We start from the raw sequence: 21,317 nt of genomic DNA on the forward strand, positions 1-21,317 counted from the left end.
GGGCCCCTTGGCCAGTCCTGAATGTGGTGAGAGGCCACCCAGGATCCAGACATGGAGCAGGGGCCTCGCTCTCCTCCAAGTGACGGCCAAGGCAGCCCGTGTGTGGCCCAGATGAGCTCAGTGGCAAAACGGGGGCGCCGACCTCCTGCAAGCTCAGGCCAGGGGCAGGAAGCACACCACAGGTGCCAAATCAGGTGGTCGCCACCTCGACCTGTGACATGGGGCCACTTGTTGTGCCTCAGTCTCCCCACCTGATCCCCTAGTCCTCCGGTCTCATATTCACAGCACACTGCATCAGCGCTGGGGCACACGCACAGGCTGCCCCTGAGCCCTCCGCACAGCCCAACAGGTACCCGGGGCTGTCACTCTAGTAGAGAAGCATACGGAGCCAGAGCAGGGAGGGGAGTGCTACTGTGAGGGCAGAGGCCCAAGGGGACCCATATTGGGGGGGGGTGTGTCCAAGGAGGGTGCAGGGGAAAGGCTGCACGGATAGGGGCTCAGGAGAGCAGGGACAGGATCCCTGGATGGTCTCAAGCAGGCACCCTCGTGCCCAAAGCCACCTCCCCTTCAGAGGACCACGAGGAAGGGACATCACTCTAACATGTGGGTCGCTGTCCGGACTACAGGTAGTTAAGGGCGCGGGGAACAAAAAGCAGGCACAGATGTAGAGCAAAGGTAAAAGACAGGACAAGCGCAATTGGAAAGGATCTTCACCTCTTCACCCAGGACTCACAGAAGGCAAGGAACTGGGCCTTCACTGACCGGCAGAGCCCCAAGGGAAAGCCTCACCCCCAGCCCAGGCCAGGCCCCTATCCCATTAGGCCACGGCACAGAGACAGATGCCTGCTCCGAGACGGGCCAGGAGGTGGCCCAGGCAGCGGAGAGCAGTCCTTGAGCCCCTTTCCTGCCCCCGTCTCCTTCGATTCCTGGTGGCAGAGCCAGAGCCCCGCTTTGGCTCAGGCTGTGACCCATGTGGCCTGCAGACACCCCAGCCTGAGCCTGCGCCGTGGTGTGCTGACCCTGGTGTGGGCTGCACCTGCCCAAGGGTGCCGACCCTCACAAGGTCTGAGGGGCTCCCCATCCATGTCTGAGCATCCTGAGTGCTGGGCCCACCCCAGAGCCCTTCCTTGGGGAGGCATGGGGGACAATGACCTTAACACACCCCTGTGTGGTCCTGGTTCTGCCTCCTCCTGCCTGTGTGCCCTCAGGCAAGTCGCACCCCTCCTGCGGCCTCAGTTTCCCCTCCTGCAGGGTCCTAGAGGGGACAGTGGGGGCAGGCCCATCATGACTGGCACACTGGGGGCATGGTAGCCATCACTCAAGCCCCTCCCTCCAGCAGTGGACTTGGTGACACGGAGTCAGATCCACTTGGCCACACACCTTCAGCCAGCACAGACTCCAGTGAGGGGCTGAGCCTCTACAGGAAGGGGTGGGGCCTGTGAGCAGGCCTGTGACCACAGCTGGTCAGGGCCTGGGAACCCGCGGGCCTCCAACATGGCCTCACCCTCAGGGGGAGGTGCTGGGAGCAGATGACGGAGACTCCTGAGCTCCGGGAAGGCAGGCTGGCCAGTGTCTCCCTCCTGGGGCTGTGGATGAAGGGGCCCAGGGTCTGTACCTGCTGCTCGGAGCGGAGCTCAGCTGCTTGGCTCTCTTCTCCAGCCAGTCCTCCAGATGGCCCTCTGGGAGCTCAGGCGGGTCCAGTGGCCACTCCCTGGCCCGCCTTTCCTCTGCAGGGGACAGAGAGACAAAGGTGGGGAGGGGTACACTCCTGCCTGCTGAACCCCGTCCTCCCCCGAAGCAGCAGGGCCGGCAGCCGGGACCTGCAGCCACCTCTGGCAGGGCCACCAGCTTGTCCCCACCAAGCCCCCAGCTCCCCAGGCTCTCTGTGCATCACAGCCCAGTGCTCCGGGCCTCACTCTGCCTGCCTTCAAATGCAGACAACGCTTAGGGCTGTCTCCTAGGCTTTGGGGAGCTGGAGGACAACCATGAGAACAAGGAACCTGACTTGGCGTGGTGGGGTTGAGGGACGAGTAGGTTCAGGGAGGCAGCGTGGACTCTAGAACAGGGATGGCCTGGGCCCTGGCTCCTGGCAGGGTGATGAGCCTCCGTGTACCTGCCTGTCATTTCCATACGACGTCCTATGAAAGCTCACTCAAAACCAAGCAACGAGCAGAGTTCGTGCCAGCAGGGTGTGCACATCTATGGGGTCAGCGATTCTGGGTGTCTGGGCTGGAGGCTCAGGCCAGAGGAAAACAGCCGTACCCGTAGGCCCGTGCTCGCTCGGGGCCTGGTGTGGGGCTAGCACTGCCCAGGGTCCCCTCGCTTCCTCTTCCCAAGCAGGCATGTCACAGGACGCTGGTAGGGTGAGGGCTGCCACAGCTGCCACCCGGCCCAATCTCTGCTCCCAACCCGCTCTGACTTCTTCCCGTCTCCCTCAGACGATGCCTCTGGCACTTGGTCCTCTGGCTTGAGCCGTCCCCACCGTGATGGGCCAACTGTTCCCCGAGAGTCCTCAGCCAGCGAAGAGCTGGAGACGCCGCTGCTGCCAGGACTCGCTGGCTGGCCCCAGGGGCCTCCCCTCGCCCTGGGAAAGCTCCTGGAAACCCTGCGTTGGTGCCAGGGCAGCAGCCACAGCACCATCAGCTCCCAGGGCAGGGCACAGGACTCCCGGGGCCCAACTGCGCAGTGGGGAGGGAGGCGTACTGGGGACAAGGGTCAAGGCCACGCTTCCCTAGGCGCCCATTGGCTGCCAAGGCCACCTGACAAGAGGGGGAAGCTGTGGCACTCTGGGAGACCCGGGTCCACCTCTAACTCGCTGGGGGCGCTCACACGAGGCCCCTTTGCCTGGGTGCTGGCCTCAGCAGCACCTGTCCAATGAGGGGCAGCGGGAGATCAGTCAAGTTTCCAAGAGGAAGCTTCCTGGTTCCTGTTCTTTGATTGGGAAGTGAGAAGTGAATGTCCCAGAGGCACACGGGCCAGGTACCATGGAAGCTGCACTTGCTCTTCCCTGGAATCCCCAGGCTGTGAGGACAGGCAGCGGCCTTCTTCCTCCTTGTGTCCCCACAGCCTTGCAGGGACTCAGAGAGTCGCCCGATTGAGGTGGGGAGGAAGAGAGGGAGAGTGGCAGGGCGGGCGCCCGCAAACCACAGCCAGGCCAGCTGTGCCCACTTCCAGGGCACCCAGCCTGCTTCCTTCTCTGCCCATGTGTAGAGCAAGCCGATACCCACCCAAACCAAGGGCTCAGGGCTCCCCCGTCTCTCTGGGCACCCCCTGGCTGGCCCCACATGGCGACTACTAATGAGGAAGAGGTGGGGAGGCACATGACAGCCACCCCCCTCCCGGTCTCAAATTCCTCACCTTCCCAGTCCCCACTCCCGCCATGCCAGGGTACCGCGAGACTCACCCTCCACTCGGATGCTCAGCTCCTGCAGGTCCCGCTCAGACATGTGGGAAAATCTGCAGTTGGAGCCGAAGTCACACTGGCCTGCAGAGGAAGACAGAGCTACTCAGCGCGCAGGGCTGGGGGGCACCGTGACAATGGGCCCCAGCGTTTTAAGGATGGGCTTTAGGACCTGAAGAGGAGCAAACCCTTTCCTGAACAAACCAAAAAACACCCCTCTCCTAAAGCACCTGGGAAGCACCAGAAGATGGCCCAAGTGCTCGGGCCCTGCCACCCATGTGGGAGACCCGGATGGAGTTCCAGGCTCCTGGTTTTGGCCTGGTCCAGCCCTGATTGTTGCAGGCATTTGGGGAGTGAGCCAGAGGATGGAAGATGTCTCTCTTTCTCTCTTAGAAATAAATGCTTTTTAAAAAGTTGGACTTTCTCTGGCCCTGCCCTACTCAGGGGCCAACAGGCTGCCCACGCCATCACGCCCTGCTCACCAGCCTCGCTGGCGGCTGTCCGTGCTGGAGGTCAGATAACTGAGGCCTGTCTCGAGTGGGCTCCCCAGGCATGGCCCTCAGGACCAGCCCTTCCCCCCTCAATGAAGCACACGTGCGTTCCTGAAGGGCTTTCACTCCCTTCACCTGCTGTGCCTCCACCTGGTGCCCGGGCGCATGGGGCCTATGGAGCAGGGGGCCGGCCCCTCAGAAAGTGTGGAGCAGTGGCAGCTGTGCAGAGGAGCCAAAGGCCAGGCGGCTCTCCCAGTCTCAACCCAAGAGACCAGAGCATTTCTTGGGATGCAGGGAGATGCGGGGTCCTGGTGAGCGTAGCCTAGCCACGGCGTATCTACGTCAAGGTCAGGTCTGCGAGGAAGCCACTGACCTGCAGAGCTGATGTCCGTGGTGGGGGCGGCAGTGTCTCCGCCCACCCAGCCTTCCCTGACTCATCAGTCAAACCGCTCCCAGTGCTAAGCTCCCGTACAAACCTCGTGACTCTTCATGGTTTTCCTGTTTGTCTTGGGTGCCAGGAAGCTCAGAGTCAAACCCAAAGGGGTACACAGGGCCTCAAGGGCAAGCACGGAGGAGACTGGTTATTCTCCTGGCTTTACCTTATGTTTCCGTCAACATTTTTATTTATTTATTTATTCGTCTTTATGTATTTCAATGGCAGAGAGGCAGAGATAGAACTCACCCATCATCTGGTTTACCCCCAAATACCTACAACAGCCAGGGCTGGGCCAAGCCAAAGCCGGGACCTTGAAATTCTACCTGGGTGACAGGGACCCAAGCACTTGAACCATCAGTGCTGCCTCCCAGGGTCTGCGCCGGCAGGAAGCTGGAGTCAGGGGCCAGAGCTGGGAAAGGAACCTGGGGACTCTGATGTGCGATGTGGGTGTCTTAACAGCTAGGCCAAATGCCTGCCCCATGTGGATCTTTGTTAGCCGAGTATCGAGCAAATAAAAAACCAGCACCCTCGTTTTTGAACCTGCACTTGCCCAGGTCTTCAGCCCTGCCTCTCTAGGAGGCCCTGCAGGGGTCGGGCTGTGAGGCCACTTGGTCAGCCAGGCAGCACGGCCAGCAGCACCTCTTGGCTTCACTTGCAGTCTCCAGTGCTTGCTGGTTCCGGGTGAGCCAATCAAACCACTTCCTAGGTTGGAAGAGCTAAGGACCAGGCCTGAAAGTGTGAAGGCATGACCTGTGGGAAGGCCCAAGTGACCAGTGAGCCGAAGCTCAGGCTGCAGGGTGGGCTGGGGATGGTGGCCAGGGCTAGGACAGTCACTCTGCAGAGGTCCAAGCAGGCCCCACGGGGCACTGAGCTGAGCCAAGTGCCTTACCTGTGAGTAGGAACTTCCTGCAGGGCCGCTTGTTCTGCTCGTCCAGCAAGATGGCGGCTGCATCTGCGAGAGGAGGGAGGGGTGGGTTGGATCAGCTTGCCCGAGGGAAGTGGGGGGTGGAACGCTCGGGGGCATGGACTTCAGCTGGATACAGGCTTTGACTAGTGAAAGAGCTCCCTGCCTATGGGGGAGTATAAGCTGGGCACAACCACAGGTGGGGAGGCTGGACGGAGGGATTCTGGTCTCAGGTGCCTCCAACCCTTCCTGCCCCACCCAGCACCTGCCAAAGCAAGGAGAGAGAGAGGGAGAGAGAGAGAGAGAGATCGAGATCGTCCATCCACTGGTGCACTCCGCAGATGGCCACAATGCTGGGGTTGGGCCAGCCCAACCCTGCAACCTGGAGCCTGGCACTCCAGCCAGGCTCAAACTGGCGCCCATATGGGATGCCAGCATCGCAGACAGGGGTTTAACCCGCTGCACCAAAATGTCTGTCCCAACCTGGGGAGTTTTTTTCTTTTCTTTTTTAAATTTTTGACAGGCAGAGTGGACAGTGAGAGAGAGACAGAGAGAAAGGTCTTCCTTTTGCCATTGGTTCACCCTCCAATGGCCGCCGCGGTAGCGCGCTGCGGCCGGCGCATCGTGCTGATCCGATGGCAGGAGCCAGGTGCTTCTCCTGGTCTCCCATGGGGTGCAGGGCCCAAGCACTTGGGCCATCCTCCACTGCACTCCCTGGCCACAGCAGAGAGCTGGCCTGGAAGAGGGGCAACCGGGACAGGATCGGTGCCCCGACCGGGACTAGAACCTGGTGTGCCGGCGCCGCAAGGCAGAGGATTAGCCTAGTGAGCCGCGGCGCCGGCCCAGCAACCTGGGGAGTTTTTAAAAAAGATTTCAGCACCATAGATTTGGCTCCACTTCCGACTAGCTTCCTACTTATGTGCCTAGGAAAGCAGTAGAAGACGGCCCGAGTGCTTGGGCTCCTGCACCAGCGTGGGAGGCCAGGATGAAACTCCTGGCTTCTGGCTTTGGCTTGGTCCAGTCCCCATTGTTGCAGCCATCTGGAGAGTGAATCAAAGGATGGAAGATTCTCTCTCTCTCTCTTCCTCCTCTCTCTCTCGGCAACTCTCCTTTCAAATAAATAAACCTTTAAAAAACAAACAGGAGTCCTGGTGCCCAGTCCCAGGGTCCAGTCTTGCTATAAAGGGCACCATGGGCTGGGAGGGCACGGAGGTGTTGCCCAGGACCCTGAGGCTAGGACAGCTGAGGTGGGCAGGGGGCTGGGCCTGAGTCCTACACAAGGGGCCCTGGCTGGGCTGCCCAGCATCTGGCTGGGGGTGGGGGGGCTTCACCCCTGCCACACTTGAGAATTGCCGGGCAGCTGTTCAAGGACATGGACATGCAGGCCTCTCTGGACCCCTCCCAGCTGTACTCTGTTGGAGGGAGACAGTGTCAGAATCGGTCAAAGCTCCTGGGTGGCTCTGAAGGGCACCCAGGGTTGAGAAGCCCAGGCCCAGGCCCTGCCCAAAGGAGCCTGCGCACTTGCACCTGCTATTTAAGGCTCCCTGTGATCTCACCCTGTTGGCCCTTCTCGCTTCATCTCCCTAAATTAACAGCTGCCCCTGCTGCCCCGCGTTTGTTTGCTCACTCATTTAGACGTTTAGCTACCAAACATTCACAGAGCACGCCCTGTGTGCCAGGCACCACGCCAGGACGAGGATTTAAGTGGAGAACAAGTCCGAGCGGGCCCTGCCTTCCGGTCCAGCAGCCACACTACCCTACGTGGATATAAACTGGGTAAACACGGCGCCCGCAGCTGAGGGCCTGACCTGGCCCCTGGGGTCGGGGAGGGCGTCCCCAGAACTCTGCTGGAGCTGTCTCTGACATGGGGCCCTGTCCTGGGGCAGGGAGGCCAGGCTCACAAAGGGCACAGTACACGCCTCAGTGCAAGCAGGGAGTGCTGGGGTCAGGGCTGGGAGGGGGAGGCCAGCAGAGCACAGAGCCCTGGGCAGGAGGGGCTCCATCCAGAGTCCACCGTGACACCTGCACCAAGTCGCTTAGGAAGGAGGCCCTGTGGTCTTCACCTTGGAATCTCAGAGCTTGTCTGGCGGCCGAGGACATGCTCGCCTAGCACTGGCTGAATGAATGAGCGCTGAGACACGAGACAAAGGGCTGCGGCCAATCCCTCTGGGTACCCAGGGACATGATTCCTATTGAGTAATCCCTTCGCTGGCAAACAGTAAGGAGATGACTGAGCCTTTGTCACATCCCCAGGAGGAGGCGCTGCCGGGACGGCTGCTTCACACACAACGGGATTAGACAGACATCTTGGCGCTGACGCTCAGGCCACCTGGCTCTGGGGCCTGCACTTGTCCTCAATACAGGCCCACTCCCTTCTCGCGAATTCTGAGTCTCAGACCGGGGGACTCTCGGCCTCCCCTTCTCTCTTCTTGGCGGGGGGACTCAGTGCCCTCCTCCTGGGCCCTGGGCCCTGTCCTGGAATCCTGCTCTCCAGCCTGAGGTGCATTGGCCCACCCGGCTCATTCCAGGGGCTCCGGGTCCCTGTGGCCCCACTGCCCTTGTCCCTTCAAGGCTCCTCCTGCTGGGCCACACTCTGGCCCCTTACTGCCTAGTGACAGCAGGCCGTGCAGCAACACACTGTCCCTCCACAGGCCCCCGGAGCCAGACCCCATGCTGGGTGCTGCTGACCTCAGCGCATTCACCTGGCCACACCTGCTCCCAGAAGCCTTTCCCAGAAGGGCCCTCCCTCTTTCTTTCTTTCCCTCCCTCCCTCCAGCCAGTCATTCAGCAACCAGTCATCTGCCAATGTCCAAGGTGGGCCTGGCTGTGCCAGCCACTGCTCTCGACAATGCACGCTCCACGCTGTGGCCTCCACAGACCTGAAGGGATCCACTCCCTGCTGTGAGCCCCTACCATTCTCCCCCTCCCCCGCTGCCCCAAGAACACCTGCTGCCTTGCTCAGGGCAGCCTGATTCTGTGCAAGCCCTCAAACATCGCGCACTCGGAGAGGCCTCCTTCCTGTCTGGTCCTCCCAGGTGGGCTTCGGTCAAGGTCGCCAGCCCCTCCAGGGGCCCGTGTGCCCCCGGGGCAGCAGCCAGGCTTCCTCCTCTTTTGATCCCTACAGAGCCCAGGCTCAGGCTGTCGGACAGCCAGGCGTTCTCTGAGGATGGGGCAGAGCCGGGGCCGCCGGGCACCCACCTCGGAACATGTCGTACCACAGCTTCTTGGCCTTGAGGTGCTGCAGCCCGTTCAGGTGCTTCTTTCGATTGTGGAGGTTGTCCTGGAAGGAGCGGTCACAGTAGTCGCAGAAGTATCGCTTCCCCATGGCTGCCTGGGAGCCGCAAAGCACTGGGTCAGACCAGCCCGGGGAAGGTCATGCGCCAAGCCAGCGGTGCCCGCAGACGGCCAGCCTCCACCAAGGCTCCCCCCAACCCGCATCCAGGATGAACTTCTCCGGCAGGCCGCAGGGCCCAGGATGCCTTATTCCAGAGAAACTCCTGGTGCCCAGCCTCCACCCAGCTGAAGCAGAACCTCTGGTGGGGGAGGGGAGGTTGACACTGGTGTGTTTTAAGGCTCATGGGGAATTCTAATAGGCAGCTAGGTTGGAGAAGCACCACTTCCGGTCCTCTGGTGGACTCCCCGGTCCAGGCCACACCTCTAACCTTTGAGACCCACGTTCTCCCCGTGCCAGCCACACCAGCTTCCTCTCTGCTCCTCACCTGTGCCAGGCACACAGCCACCTCCCTGCATTTGCACCTGCTGTTCCCTCGGCCTGGTGTTCCCCACAGATACCTGCCACACTTGCTCACTTGACTCCTTTGATCTCTGCTCAGATGCTACCATCTCAGTAATCTACCGTGAAAACTTGATTTCTACTGCAGAACCCAGGGCCGCCGCTGTGGCGCAGCGGGTTAAGCTGCTGCCTGTGATCCTGCATCTCGCATCAGAGAGCCGGTTCAAGTCCTGGACGCCCCACTTCTAACCCGGCTCCCTGCTAACGCACCTGGAAAGGCAGTGGACATGGCCCAAGTGCTTGGGCCCCTGCCACCCAATGTGGGAGACCTGGATGGAGTTCCAGGATCCAGGCTTTGGCCTGGCCCAGCCCTTGCTGTTGCAGCCATTTGGGGAGTGAACCACTAAATGGAAGATCAATATCTCTCTCTGTTGCTCGACCTTTGAAATAAATAAGTATTTAAAAAACAAAACAAAAATAGATCAATAACAAAAACAGTGTTTGGTATACAGTAGTAGGCAGTTAAGTATTTGTACAATAAATGAATTATTTCCTATTTTCCTTTTGGGACAACAGGTTGAGCCAGGGGACGTGATTTGCCGAGGGTCACACAGCTGGTGACTGAACACAAACCCAGGACCACTGCTGGGTGTCATTTTGCTGGGCGTCCTGTCTCCCACGGCCAGCTCAGGGCTTAGAGAGTCGGGAGGCCTCTGAAAGCCATCGCCAACGGCTTCCCTAGGAGGCTTCTACACTCTCGGGCGGCAGGTCCTCGGCCAGTCTCAGGGGGAAATGAGAACATTTAAGACCCCTTAGCCATGGTGACCAAGCCACCAACCCTGAGCCAAGGACTCTGCAGTGCAAGGTGGGTGGCAACGACTCTCGCGGCCAGCCCTCGGGTCCTCCTGTTTAGGGCCCCCAGGCCACGGGAAGAACCAGTGTCCTTGGGGCCACCATGTGGGATGTGCAGAGCCTGAGCCCAGCCCTGCCCCTCGCGCTGTGCCCCGATCCCTCCCTTCAGACAGCAGGCTCCTGGGGCCCAGAGGAGGAAGGTGAGCCCCCCAAGGTCACAAGGTAGGTGTGCATCTTCGGAGGAAAAGACCGAGGAGAGATGCGGAGACAAACAAGCAGCCCGGGCAGTCGAGGGTTCATGGAGAAAGTCACTCCCGTGGCAGACGGGGACAGCTGCCATTAAGTCAGGGGCTGTAACGGGATCAGGAACAGCCAGTCATTCGAAATGAAAACGTATAAAACCTCTCTTCTCCTGTGACTGCTGAGAAACCGTGTCCCAGACACGCAGGCCTGATATATTAAATTTGGCAGATCTAATACACCCTGTCTTGCCAATAAACTTACAGGGATTGGATTGAAATTGTAAGAGACGAACGTTTAACAGCCGAGTGCTTAACCAAGCCATTCACGGAGCCTGAAGCTCTGGGGAGCTGCGGGCTCTGGAGAGGGATGAGAAAGGGAGGGGCAGGGGGGGGTCCCTTGGGGAGAACGACACAGAATGGTGGCTGTGAGGCAGCCGTGGCCGGACCAACTCACACAGGGCCCCCAGAAGCACCTCCCCTCTCTGCGCCTCTGATGAGGAGAGTACTGCAGGGAAGTTTGCATATGCAAATGGTAAAATGACACTGCCGATGTCCAGCACTGAGCACAAGAAAAGGGACCTGTTATCAGAGCCACTACCATGTGCTAGCACTGGGCTAGAAGCTTTACACACATCGTCTCATTAAAAATTTTATTTCTTTGGGGCCAGCGCCATGGCCCACTTGGTTAATCCTCCGCCTGCAGTGCCGGTATCCCATATGGGCGCCGGTTCTAGTCCCGGGTGCTCCTCTTCCAGTGGCCAGGGAAGGCAGTGGAGGATGGCCCAAGTGCCTGGGCCCTGCACCCACATGGGAGACCAGGAGGAAGCACCTGGCTCCTGGCTTTGGATCGGTGTAGCTCCAGCTGAAGCAGCCATTTGGGCTGCTTTAAAAAACTTTATTTTTGAGAGGCAGAGAGAGAGAGAGAGAGAAAGAGGACAGCACTCCCACCCAATGGTTCACTCAACTCCTTAAATGACAACTGGGACTGGGCTGGGGCCAGAGCCAGGAGCTGGAAACCCAATCCAGGCCTCCCACACAGTCTCTGGAGCTATCCTCATTGTCTCCCAGGGTCCGGGCTGACAGCTGGAGTCACACTGGCACCCTATCACAGGACGTGGGCGTCTTGAACGTGAGACCTCGTGTCTGCCCACATTGCCTCGTCTAATTCTCAAGACAGCCTGGGGGTGGAGCCCAGGGCACTTTTTCAGATGAGGACACTGGGGCTCTGAGAAGTGAAATGCCACGGTCAAGGTCACGTGGCTATGGGAAGCAGCCAAGCTGGGTTTCCAATCTCAGCGGCAGGGTTGTGGATCTCCCACTCCTAGTCCGTTAGCCAAAGTCTGCTGATACAGTTTAACAGTCACTTGTGACACCCCCGGGACCGTGCCGGCCTCTGTGAACCCCAAGAGGTACGTCCTATGATCCCACGCACAAACGAGGAAGCTGAGGCTCAGAGGTGTGCCCAGGTCCCCCACGTGGGATGGGCAGAGCAGGTCTCAGGGTGCCTGGGGCTCGGCTCTATCGGGAAAGCCCATGGTCACCGGCAAACACCAACCCACAGGAGGTCAGACCACGTGGCCTGTGTGTGGGGAAACCAGTGACGGCTTCATCCACATCCTGGCTGCTCAACCTCAGCTCCCCGCCCACGCCCTCCTGCCCACCCCTAACTTGGCAGGTGGGAAGGGCGTGACCATCCTAGGCGGGTTGACAGGACCCTGCATCTCAGTCGCAGTGCTGCCTGGGCCTCAGGCACCCACGTGTGAAGCAGTAGGACCAGATGATCGTCAAAGGCCTCTGTAGGTGAGAAGGCACTTGCAATGGTGCCTCTCACCCACTGTCACAGGCACACGCTCAGGGCTCAGGCCAGGGAGAAGGCGGGCAGCACGGGGCATGCATGCTCACGGAGCACCTCATTGCAGCCTGAGGACGGCACTGAGCACCAGGTCCTGTACTGGCTGCGTCTAAGGGCCTGGGGAAGGCATCGTGAGGGGAGCATTGGGCCAGGCCCTGGAGTGGACGTCAGAGTTTACATCCAGGGACCACCACTCTCTAGTTCTAGGATCTTGGCAATTACTTAACCTCTGGCCTCAGTTCCTGCTGCAAAAACTGGGATAATACAGGGCCAAACCCTCAAGAGGTGGCTACAGGAATTCGATCATCCCTGTAAGCACTCAGCATGGAGACTGGCCCCTAGGAGGCCCCCAGGAAGTGCCCCTGTCATCCTATCGTCACCATCAGCCTCAGGAAACCAGGTCAGGCACGGAACAGGGTGTCCATGCCCAAGTGCCCTCTGGGATCTGTTGGTCCATATCACAAATGAGGAGAGTGAGGCCAGGAGGGAGGAAGTGAGTTGCTCACAGCACACAGCACAAGAGACAGGGGTGGGCTCAGTAGCCCTGCAGAGCCACAGCCCAGGCTCCTGACCCAACTGCCGCCGGCGCTGGGCCTTTGTGCACGACACAGAAAGGGCCCTGCAGACTCCTGGAGAGACACAGCACCCTGCCACATACAACGAGCTGGCAAGCAGAACGCTAGCTAGCTTCCAGCTCCTACTCAGCCCTCAGCCCAGGTATCCTTGCTCAAGGCACAACCCGCACCACTGTACGTGGCAGCCCCGGGCTGGGGGTCAGGGACAGGGGAGGGAGGGACAGCTGGAGCATCTCTAGCCGGTGCCCAGACTCCAGCATGGGGTGCTGACTAAGGGGCCCTCTCGGCCGTGATTCATCCTCTGACGGTGGCGCACTCGGCAGCATGCAAGCGGGCCCTGTCTGGAACATGGAACCATCTGGTCCCCCTCCCCCGCCGCGGGGACCACAGGTGGTGCCACCCACCCACTCGCAGGAGCCAGGTCCACAGCTGCAAGAGCCTCTGCCGGCTCCCCAGGGCTCCGCCAGGTGACAGGGCCAGCTCCTCGTGGCCAAGGGGTGGCAGGCAAGCCTAGCAGGCCACCCCTCTGGGATCCCACAGGTCTGGACGCGAATTCCGGCTGTGCCACTTAGAAGCTGGGTGACCTCTGGAAACCATTTCATCTCCCTGAGTCTGTCCTTGGCCAGCAAACAAGGCTCCCACGGCTGCCGAGGCAAAGTCTTCCCCGTGCATCCAGGGAGAGGGGGTGCCAGGACCCCCCGTGGATACCCACATCCGAGGGTATTCCAGATGGCACAGCATTTGCCTACAACACACACACACACATCCTCCCATACACTTTACATCATCTCTAGATAACTTATAATATCTGATACAATGTAAATGATTGCTGTATTATATTATTTAGGAAATAATGACGAGAAAAAAGTCTGTGCATGTTCAGAACAAATATAATTTGTGTGTTTTCTTTTTTTTTTTTTTTTTAAACAGGCAGAGTGGACAGTGAGAGAGACAGAGAAAAAGGTCTTCCTTTTTCCGTTGGTTCACCCCCCAGTGGCTGCTACGGCTGGCATACCGCACTGATCCAAAGTCAGGAGCCAGGTGCCTCTCCTGGTCTCCCATGCAGGTATAGGGCCCAAGGACCTGGGCCATCCTCCACTGCACTCCCAGGCCATGGCAGAGAGCTGGACTGGAAAAGGAGCAACCGGGACAGAATCCGGTGCCCCGACCGGGACTAGAACCTGGTGTGCCGGCACTGCAGGCAGCGGCTTTACCCGCTACACCACAGCACCACCCCTGCTCCTCTCAAATAAATAAATAAATCTTAAAAAAAAAAAAAATGCAACGAGGGGCAGGCCCTCGGCCTAGTGGTCGAGGCGCCTGTGCCCCTGGCAGGAGTGCCTGGGTTGACTGCCAACTCCAGCTCCCAGTTCTGGCTTCCTGCCAATGCAGCCCTAAGGGGCAGCAGGTGATGGCTCAAGTAGTTGGGTCCTTGCCGCCCACGTGGGAGACCTGGATTGAGTTCGCAGCTTTCTGGCTCTGGCCCTGGCTCAGCCCTGGCCATTGCAGGCATTTGGGGAACGAGCCAGCAGATGGGAGCTCGGTCTCTTGAATTAGAAACAAAACAACCGAAAAACAAAGCCAGCGCAGCACGAGTCAGGCTGTGGGTGCTTGCACTTTCCCTCACAACCTCCGGTCTCTCTCACGTGCTGACTTCCTGTCCCACGGGCCAGCCTGCCCCCACTGAGATGCAGGTCCCGCAAGGGCAGAGGGCACTGTCTGAACAGTCCTGGTCCACTCCAGTGCCCCATACCTGCTGGTGGAATGAAGCAGCACGGATCCTGCAGAGGCCCAGGCCGCCCAGGCCTCCCGGGCCCTTCTCTCCCCAGTCTGGGTACAGGACAAGGACAGACACAGAGGAACAATGCAGAAGCCCTAAAGGCGGGTCTCTCACTGCCACCACTGCACCTCCCACAGGACCTGTGTCTTCAGCAGAGCCTGGCCTGGCCAGCTTTGGGACTCCCTACTGAACCCATCCACTGACTTAAGCCTCACCTGGCTGTCTCACGGTACCTGACTTCAGTCCTCCGGGCTCAAAGAAAAGGTGACACTGGGGGATGGAAGGGGGGAGAGACGAGACTGCGGGCAGGGTGGAGTGCGGGGATTGGCTTCAGGTCTGACTCCTGCATGTTATAGGCACTTAGCTCTCATTCCCTTACGTAACCCTCATGGAGACACTGCGTAGCCATCCAAGGGATCACTCTGCAAATGAGACAACGGGCTTGGAATACTCATTCGCTCCTACCCATTGCCACGTGTTAATAACCATCCTCACAATAGCGTCTCATTGCCCTGAGAGCTGCCCGTGGGCCCGCGGGGCCGAGGACCGCCCCCCCCCCCATCTCTTGGAGCCTTCACCATTGATCTATGCCCGAGGCCCCACAAACAGGGCACCCCAGGGCTGGCATTCCCGTTGGGGTCTGCCTGACTCCAGAGCCCATTTCTGCCCTGCTGGGGGGGAGGGGGCTGCAGCAGGCAGACAACTGTACCTCATCAATATTCTTGGCTTCTTTCATCGTGTGCACCTTGGATACAGAGCTGGCTCTGGCATGAGGCTAAAATAAGCCCAAGAGCTCGGCCTTGGCTGGGGCTGGGATGCACACTGTAATTACGCCGGACTCGCGCGCACCACCCACTGCCCTCACGCTCACCTGTCATTTCTTCTAATTACGGTGCCACCAGACTCCAGGTAAACAGTCAACCACAGCCAGAGGACGGCTTTATTGCGTGCCCACTAGGAGCATGGCAAGGTCCCAGCACCGCATATGCTTGCCGTCTGGAGTTGATGGCATCGGAGCTGCCCTGGGAGGGTGACCTGCAGACAGCCAGGACACAGATACAGCAGGGGTGCCACGGAAATGTAGATGCCTTTCCCGACTGGAGCCCCGTGCGTCAGGGACACCGCTCTGAGGCCCAGTGCTTTGCAGCGCCCACACAGCTTTCTCATTTGAGCTTTGTTCCTACGTCTGCCTCCCCTCCCTTCTCGGGGTGAGACACAGCATCTTATCTCCACCCATGGCAATTTCTAACTCAGCAGGTCTGGGATGGGGTCAGATCTGCAGAAGTCTGGGATGGCATTGTAGCACAGCGGGTTAAGGCGCCACCTGTGATGTCGGTACCCTACATGTGCGCTGGTTCAAATCCAGGAATTCCACTTCTGAGCTGGATCAGACGTGTTAATGTGCCTGGGAAAGCAGTGGAAGATGGATTTGGGCCATTTTCCACCTACCTGGGAGATCCAAATGGAGTTCCAGGTTCCTGGCTTCAGTCTGGCCTAGCACCGGCCGTTGCAGCCATTTGGGAAGTGAACCAGTGGGTGGAAGATTTCTGTCTCTCCCTCTTTGTTGTAACTCTTCCTTTCAATACTTTTTAAAAGAGAAGTCCTGATTCCAAATCTAGTGCAAAGCTAATCTACAGGGCAGGTACCCTTGGGCGGCCTTGGCCATTGCAGGCATTTGAGTGGCGAACCAGCACATAGGATCTGTCTCTTAAATAAATACAAATTTTAAAGTGGAAAGTGTGTCAGGCAGAGCCAAATCCTATCCCCTTTCCCTTTGAGGGGCTGCCGTGGAAGGTCCAGGGGGCCTGGTTCTGAATAACCAGCGAGGGGTGGTGGGCAAAGGGGAGAGCGGGCCTTTCCCCCAGCCCCTGGCTGAACACCCTGCTTACAACCAGTCCCAGCCCAACCTCAAGGCCCAGTGAAGGTCAGCTGAGCTTGAGCCTGGGCTCCAGGCTGGAGAGACAGCTTCTCATCAGATGGCTGCAGGTCCCAGGAGGCCACAGTTTGCAGATAGGAAAGGTAAAAATAGTCCGAGGAGACGTCTGAACAGATATCCCAATCAGAAGCATCTCTGACTCCCCCTCATCCCTCTCCCCCCCGGCCCCCTGCGGGCTCCACAAAGCACCTGACCCTCTGTTACTACAGCCAGGCCAAGTTCACCCCCCAGATCTGCACACGGCCTCCTCAGCTCTCCTTGCCCTGGGCAGCAGCAGAGCAACCCTCCTAAGATCACCGCTGCTCGAAATTTTCCATGGCTCCCAAGAAGAAACCTTGCTAGAAACGAGGGAGGGTTTGTGGAACAGTGGTTAACCTGCTGACTGGGATGCCAGCATCCCATATGGGAGTGCGTGGGTTCCAGTCCTGCCTCTGCTTCCAATCCAGCTTCCTGCTAACGCACACCCTGGAAGGCGGCAGGTTCGAGTGCTTGGATCCCTGCCACCCACTTGGGAGACACAGATTAAGTTACAGACCCCTGGTTCCAGCCTGGCCCAGCCCTGCCATTTGGGGAATAAAGAGTAGATGGAAATTCTCTTTCTCTGGCTCTACTTTTCAAATAAATAAACAAAAATTAAAAAAAAAAAATTTTAATGAAGTCTCCTGGGCCAGGTCTCCAGAAATCCTGAGTTGGTAGATCTGGAGGGGGCACCAGAAATCTGTATTTCAAGCAATTAATCTCGAACCCTCTAGTAAACCCCTTTATGAAAGGAGAGCTTGGAGGAACACATTTCCCTGTGAACCCGAGGCAGCTCTCTGAGCAGAGTCATCTGGGATGACACAGTCGTCCCTGGCTGCTCTGCTTCCAATCCAGCTTCCTGATAACCTGCCTGGGAAGGCCTCCACCCAAGCAGAAAACCCAGAGGGAGCTCCTGGCTCGTGGCTTCAGGCTGCCCCAGCCCTGGCTGTTGCAGCCATCTGGGGAGTGAGCTAGTGGATGGAAGCTCTGTCTCTGTTTCTCCCTCTCTCTGTAGCTCTGCCTTTCAAATAAATAATATTCTTTTTGTAAGAAAGAAATCAGTCGGATTATACATAAACTTAGCTTACCGAAAATGGTTACCCCAACTTGAGGCTAGGCATAATGCATTAGTGTGGATACAACTGGTTTTTTTACTGATTGTCTTGTCACACTTCAGGAAAAGTTCAGAACTGAAAACAGGTGAGAGAATAAATCAAACTCGCTGTACTGATGTCCCTGTCCTGAGTTTTGTACACTTGGCACTGAAAGGAATTTAGTATGTTGACTATCTGACGGCATTATGATTCCGATTTAAAATACAGAAGCTTTAATATATAGTTAGCTGGGCCGGCGCTGCGGTTCACTTGGCTAATCCTCCGCCTGCGGCGCCAGCACCCCGGGTTCTAGTCCCAGTTGGGGCGCTGGTTCTATCCCGGTTGCCCCTCTTCCAGTCCAGCTCTCTGCTGTGGCCTGGGAAGGCAGTGGAGGATGGCCCAAGTGCTTGGGCCCTGCACCCGCATGGGTAGAGGAAGCTCCTGGCTTCTGATCGGTGCAGTGCGCTGGCCGCAGTAACCATTTGGGGGGGTGAATCAACGGAAGGAACACCTTTCTGTCTCTCTCTCCCTGTCTAACTCTGCCTGTCAAAAACATGTATATATAGTTAGCTGACTGATGCAATGTTGGTAATTAGCCTTAGACTCCTGATTTTTAGGTTGAGAGGTCAGTGGTGGAAATCGCTGGCTGTGTACTGGGCTTACCTGGGGTGCTGCAAAAATTACGAAGGAGTGCACCACATATTCTGATTTTAGCACTGGCACCCTGACACCCCCTTTGGTAAGCAAGACAGCCACCGAGTGACCAACAGGCAGGCAGTATACACAGCGTGGAAACGCTGAACACATGGGTCACTCACGTCCCAGGCAGGACGCAGCACCACAGCCTGGGATTTCATCACGCTACTAGATCAGCGCACAACCTGCAACTTATGAATGATTTACTTCTGGGATTTTCTATGTGATATTTTTGGAACATGGTTGATCACCAATAACTGAAACTGTGGATAGTGAAAACTCAGAAAAGGGAGGACTATGGCATTTAATTCTTCACAAGACTTTAAAATTCAGTAAGTGTATCCATTTAATTGATTGGATTTTCTAGTAACTGTTTAGATATCCTGGGGAAATTATGCTTGTTAGGCCATGTAACTAAAGTACTTACAAAGAAAATCAAATATATTAAATTTATAATTGGAGTTAAAACTTTCAAGGGAATGTAATCAAGCTGTAAATAGAGCCGTGGGTTTAAAGGAATTTAGCTCCATTTAGATAAAGGAATTTTTGTTCAAATATTAATTAAAACTATCCACAATGTTAAGGTCCTTTTTCTTATTTTCCTAGATTTACGTATAGAATAATGATCTCTAAATTGATGGCTTCAAGCAAATGAGGCTCTTAAATTAATGAGAATTACTTCTAAAAAATACAGTAAGACTCCCAGTGGTCTTCCCTACTCATCACCGTAAAGGATGCCCCCTCCTCTGAACTTCCCATCGGCCAGATCACCTGTGTGACTACAAGACCCCTGGTCTCTCCCTGGGGCCTCACAACTGCCTGCCCCGAGAGGCCACCAGGATGCTTGGCAAATAATCACAGTCATGGATTAGAACAGCTCCCCTAGGTAGACATCACTGTTGCTCTTTTTGGATGAATTAAAATGCGGTTCACCGGATTGTGGCTCCCAGCTCTGGGGTCAGCCCAGGCTAGGCTGCTGCAGGCAGCTGTGAGGTGAACCTGGATGGAAGATCTCTCTCTCTTTGGTTCCCAAATAAATAAAATTACACACACACACACACACATAGAGTCCAGAGAATCCAGACCTCATCAAGGCCACACAGTCAGAGGCAGGGGCAGGCCTGCAATCCAGTCTTTCATTTATTTTTTAAAAAGATTTATTTTATTTACTTGTTTGAAAGGCACAGAAACAAAGAAGGCAGAGAGAAATCTCTCATCTGCTGGTTCATTCCCCAAATGGTTGGAACAACCAGTCTGGACCAGGCAAAACCAGGAGTCAGGAACTCACCCCTGGGTTCCCGTGTGAGTGGCAGGGGCTTAAGTACTTGGGCCATCCTCTGTTGCCTTCCTGGTCACGTTGGCAGGAAGCTGGATCAGAAGCAGAGCTATGGGGACTTGCGCCAGCACGCCAGCACCTACTACCAGATGCCGGAGGGGGAAGCAGTGGCTCATCCCCTCACCAAGCCAGCCCCCCCCTCCCCCCAATGCCACACTATCCCTACGGCCCAGGAGTGCCTGGATTCATGTCCTGGCTCCACTTCCCAGCTTCCAACTCACATTCACGTTGAGGTGGCAGACGATGGGTCCCTGCCACCCACATGGTAGACTGGTTCTGGGTTCCTGGCCCCAGCTGTTGCAGACACTTGTAGATGAACCAGTGGACGGATGGAAGACTTCTGTGTCTGTCTCTCAAATAAATTTAAAGAACTACCTTAAATGTCATAGTCTTCCCCCCCACATCCTTCACTTGTCTCCCCTACCTCCCAAACCTGATCACTACTCTAATCCACACTCAAACCTAAATTCCCTTCCTTGATCAACTGAACCACCAAACCACTCCCTCTCCTGTTCTCCAGAGAGAAGCCAGCAGGGTGACATTAAAATGTAAATTAGATCTTGTCACTTCACTGCTTAAAAGCCTTCAGGGCTTCCTAGTGCAATTAAAAAAATTTAAAAAAATATATAATAGGGGCTGGCTCTGTTGGCATAGTGGGTGAAGCTGATGCCTGCAGTGTGCCAACATCCCATATGGGCACTGGTTCGAGTCCTGGCTGCTCCACTTCCGATCCAGCTCTCTGCTGTGGCCTGGGAAAGCAGTAGAAGATGGTCCAAGTGCTCAGGCCCCTGCACTCACTTTGGAGACCAGGAAGAAGCTCCTGGCTCCTGGCTTCAGATCGGCACAGCCCCGGCCATTGCGGCCATCTGGGGAGTGAACCAGCGGATGGAAGACCTCTCTACCTCTCTGTAACTCTGCCTTTCAAATAAATAAATCTTTTAGATATCTACTTTTATGAGGGCTGTGAGTTCAGACTTGAGCTGATCCCAGCCCACCTCTTCCTAATCCACTCCACTTCTCTCCTTGAAACACGCCAGGCCCGCAGCCCCCTGCCCACGGATGCGCCCGCACGCTCCTGTCTGCCCACTCCTCCTCCCTCAGGTCCCCGCACGTGTCACCCTCACAGCGGCCACCTCCCGACCAACCTGGCCTCCGTTCTCCAAGCACTAAGTCGTCGTCCCCGCCCCCGCCCCCAAGTCGACAGAGCGCTCCCAGAGAGCAGGAAATCGTCCCCCGCTGGTCCCCCCTCCACCGAGGGGGCTCTCGGGACGCCCCGGCATCCACAGCCCTAGCTCTGTTCCCAGGAGGGAAGGACTGGTCCCGGACCCCAGGCCGGGGGGCTCGGGGCACCAGGAAGCACAGGCAGACCCCTCTCTTCCCATCCTGAAGCCAGCTCTAGGCCTGGAATCCCGGCTGAGACCCCGGACCCCAAGGCCCTCGGCCCCCTGTCCACGCCCCGTCCCGCAGCGGGGCACGCGCACGTCTAAGGGAGAGGCCAAGTCTTCCTGGCGGGGGAGAGGGTTGGGGTTGGACACTCAGACTCGCCCCTCCACGTCCCGCCAAAGAAGGTACCTGGCTCCGAGGGGCCGAGCGGCCCCGGACTCCTCCTCCTGCGCCCTCGCGCCGCGCACTGCTAGCTGGGATTCGTAGTCCTTCCTTGAGTATCCGGCCGCGCTTCCCAGAAAGCTTCGGGGAATCTAAATTGAGAGAAGCCCGCGGGGAGGGGGAGGAGGAAGCACTAGGGTTTCTGGGAGTCGTAGTTCAACGTATTCAAATAGTAAGAAATGAGCCAGAATAAAAATTGGGTAATAACTCTTATTAAATTATTTTGTCTGTCGTGTTATGGACCTTGTGGGATTTTTTTTTTTCTTATGGGTAGGTTATGTTACCTCGTTTAGAAAAAAACGAGCACTGCGATTCACAGGAACTACAAGTCCCATAAGGTATTGCGCGCCGAGCGCCCTTGGAGCCA

At 57.3% G+C, this 21,317-nt stretch overlaps 1 protein-coding gene across 5 annotated transcripts in view; it reads right to left on the reverse strand.

The window, feature by feature from the left end:
• Nucleotides 1-21,016, reverse strand: part of ZMAT5 (zinc finger matrin-type 5) — a 23,716-nt gene extending 2,700 nt beyond the window's left edge. Inside the window, exons 1-6 of one of the 5 annotated variants that reach the window (XM_062182347.1) lie at nucleotides 20,918-20,985; nucleotides 15,137-15,300; nucleotides 8,430-8,562; nucleotides 5,217-5,279; nucleotides 3,404-3,484; nucleotides 1,616-1,727 (exon numbers count right to left, since the gene is read on the reverse strand). In XM_062182347.1, the coding sequence (XP_062038331.1) occupies nucleotides 1,616-1,727; nucleotides 3,404-3,484; nucleotides 5,217-5,279; nucleotides 8,430-8,556 (383 nt within the window). In that variant the 5' untranslated portion in view covers nucleotides 8,557-8,562; nucleotides 15,137-15,300; nucleotides 20,918-20,985. Of the gene's footprint in view, nucleotides 1-1,615; nucleotides 1,728-3,403; nucleotides 3,485-5,216; nucleotides 5,280-8,429; nucleotides 8,580-15,136; nucleotides 15,301-15,714; nucleotides 15,860-19,566; nucleotides 19,696-20,917 lie in introns of those variants that run through there. The other 4 variants (XM_062182346.1, XM_062182348.1, XM_062182345.1 and 1 more) reach the window with 4 other exon arrangements.
• Between the last annotated feature and the right edge of the window lie 301 nt (nucleotides 21,017-21,317).

Source organism: Lepus europaeus, chromosome 23, assembly GCF_033115175.1.
Source record: "Lepus europaeus isolate LE1 chromosome 23, mLepTim1.pri, whole genome shotgun sequence".
Classification (NCBI taxonomy): domain Eukaryota; kingdom Metazoa; phylum Chordata; class Mammalia; order Lagomorpha; family Leporidae; genus Lepus; species Lepus europaeus.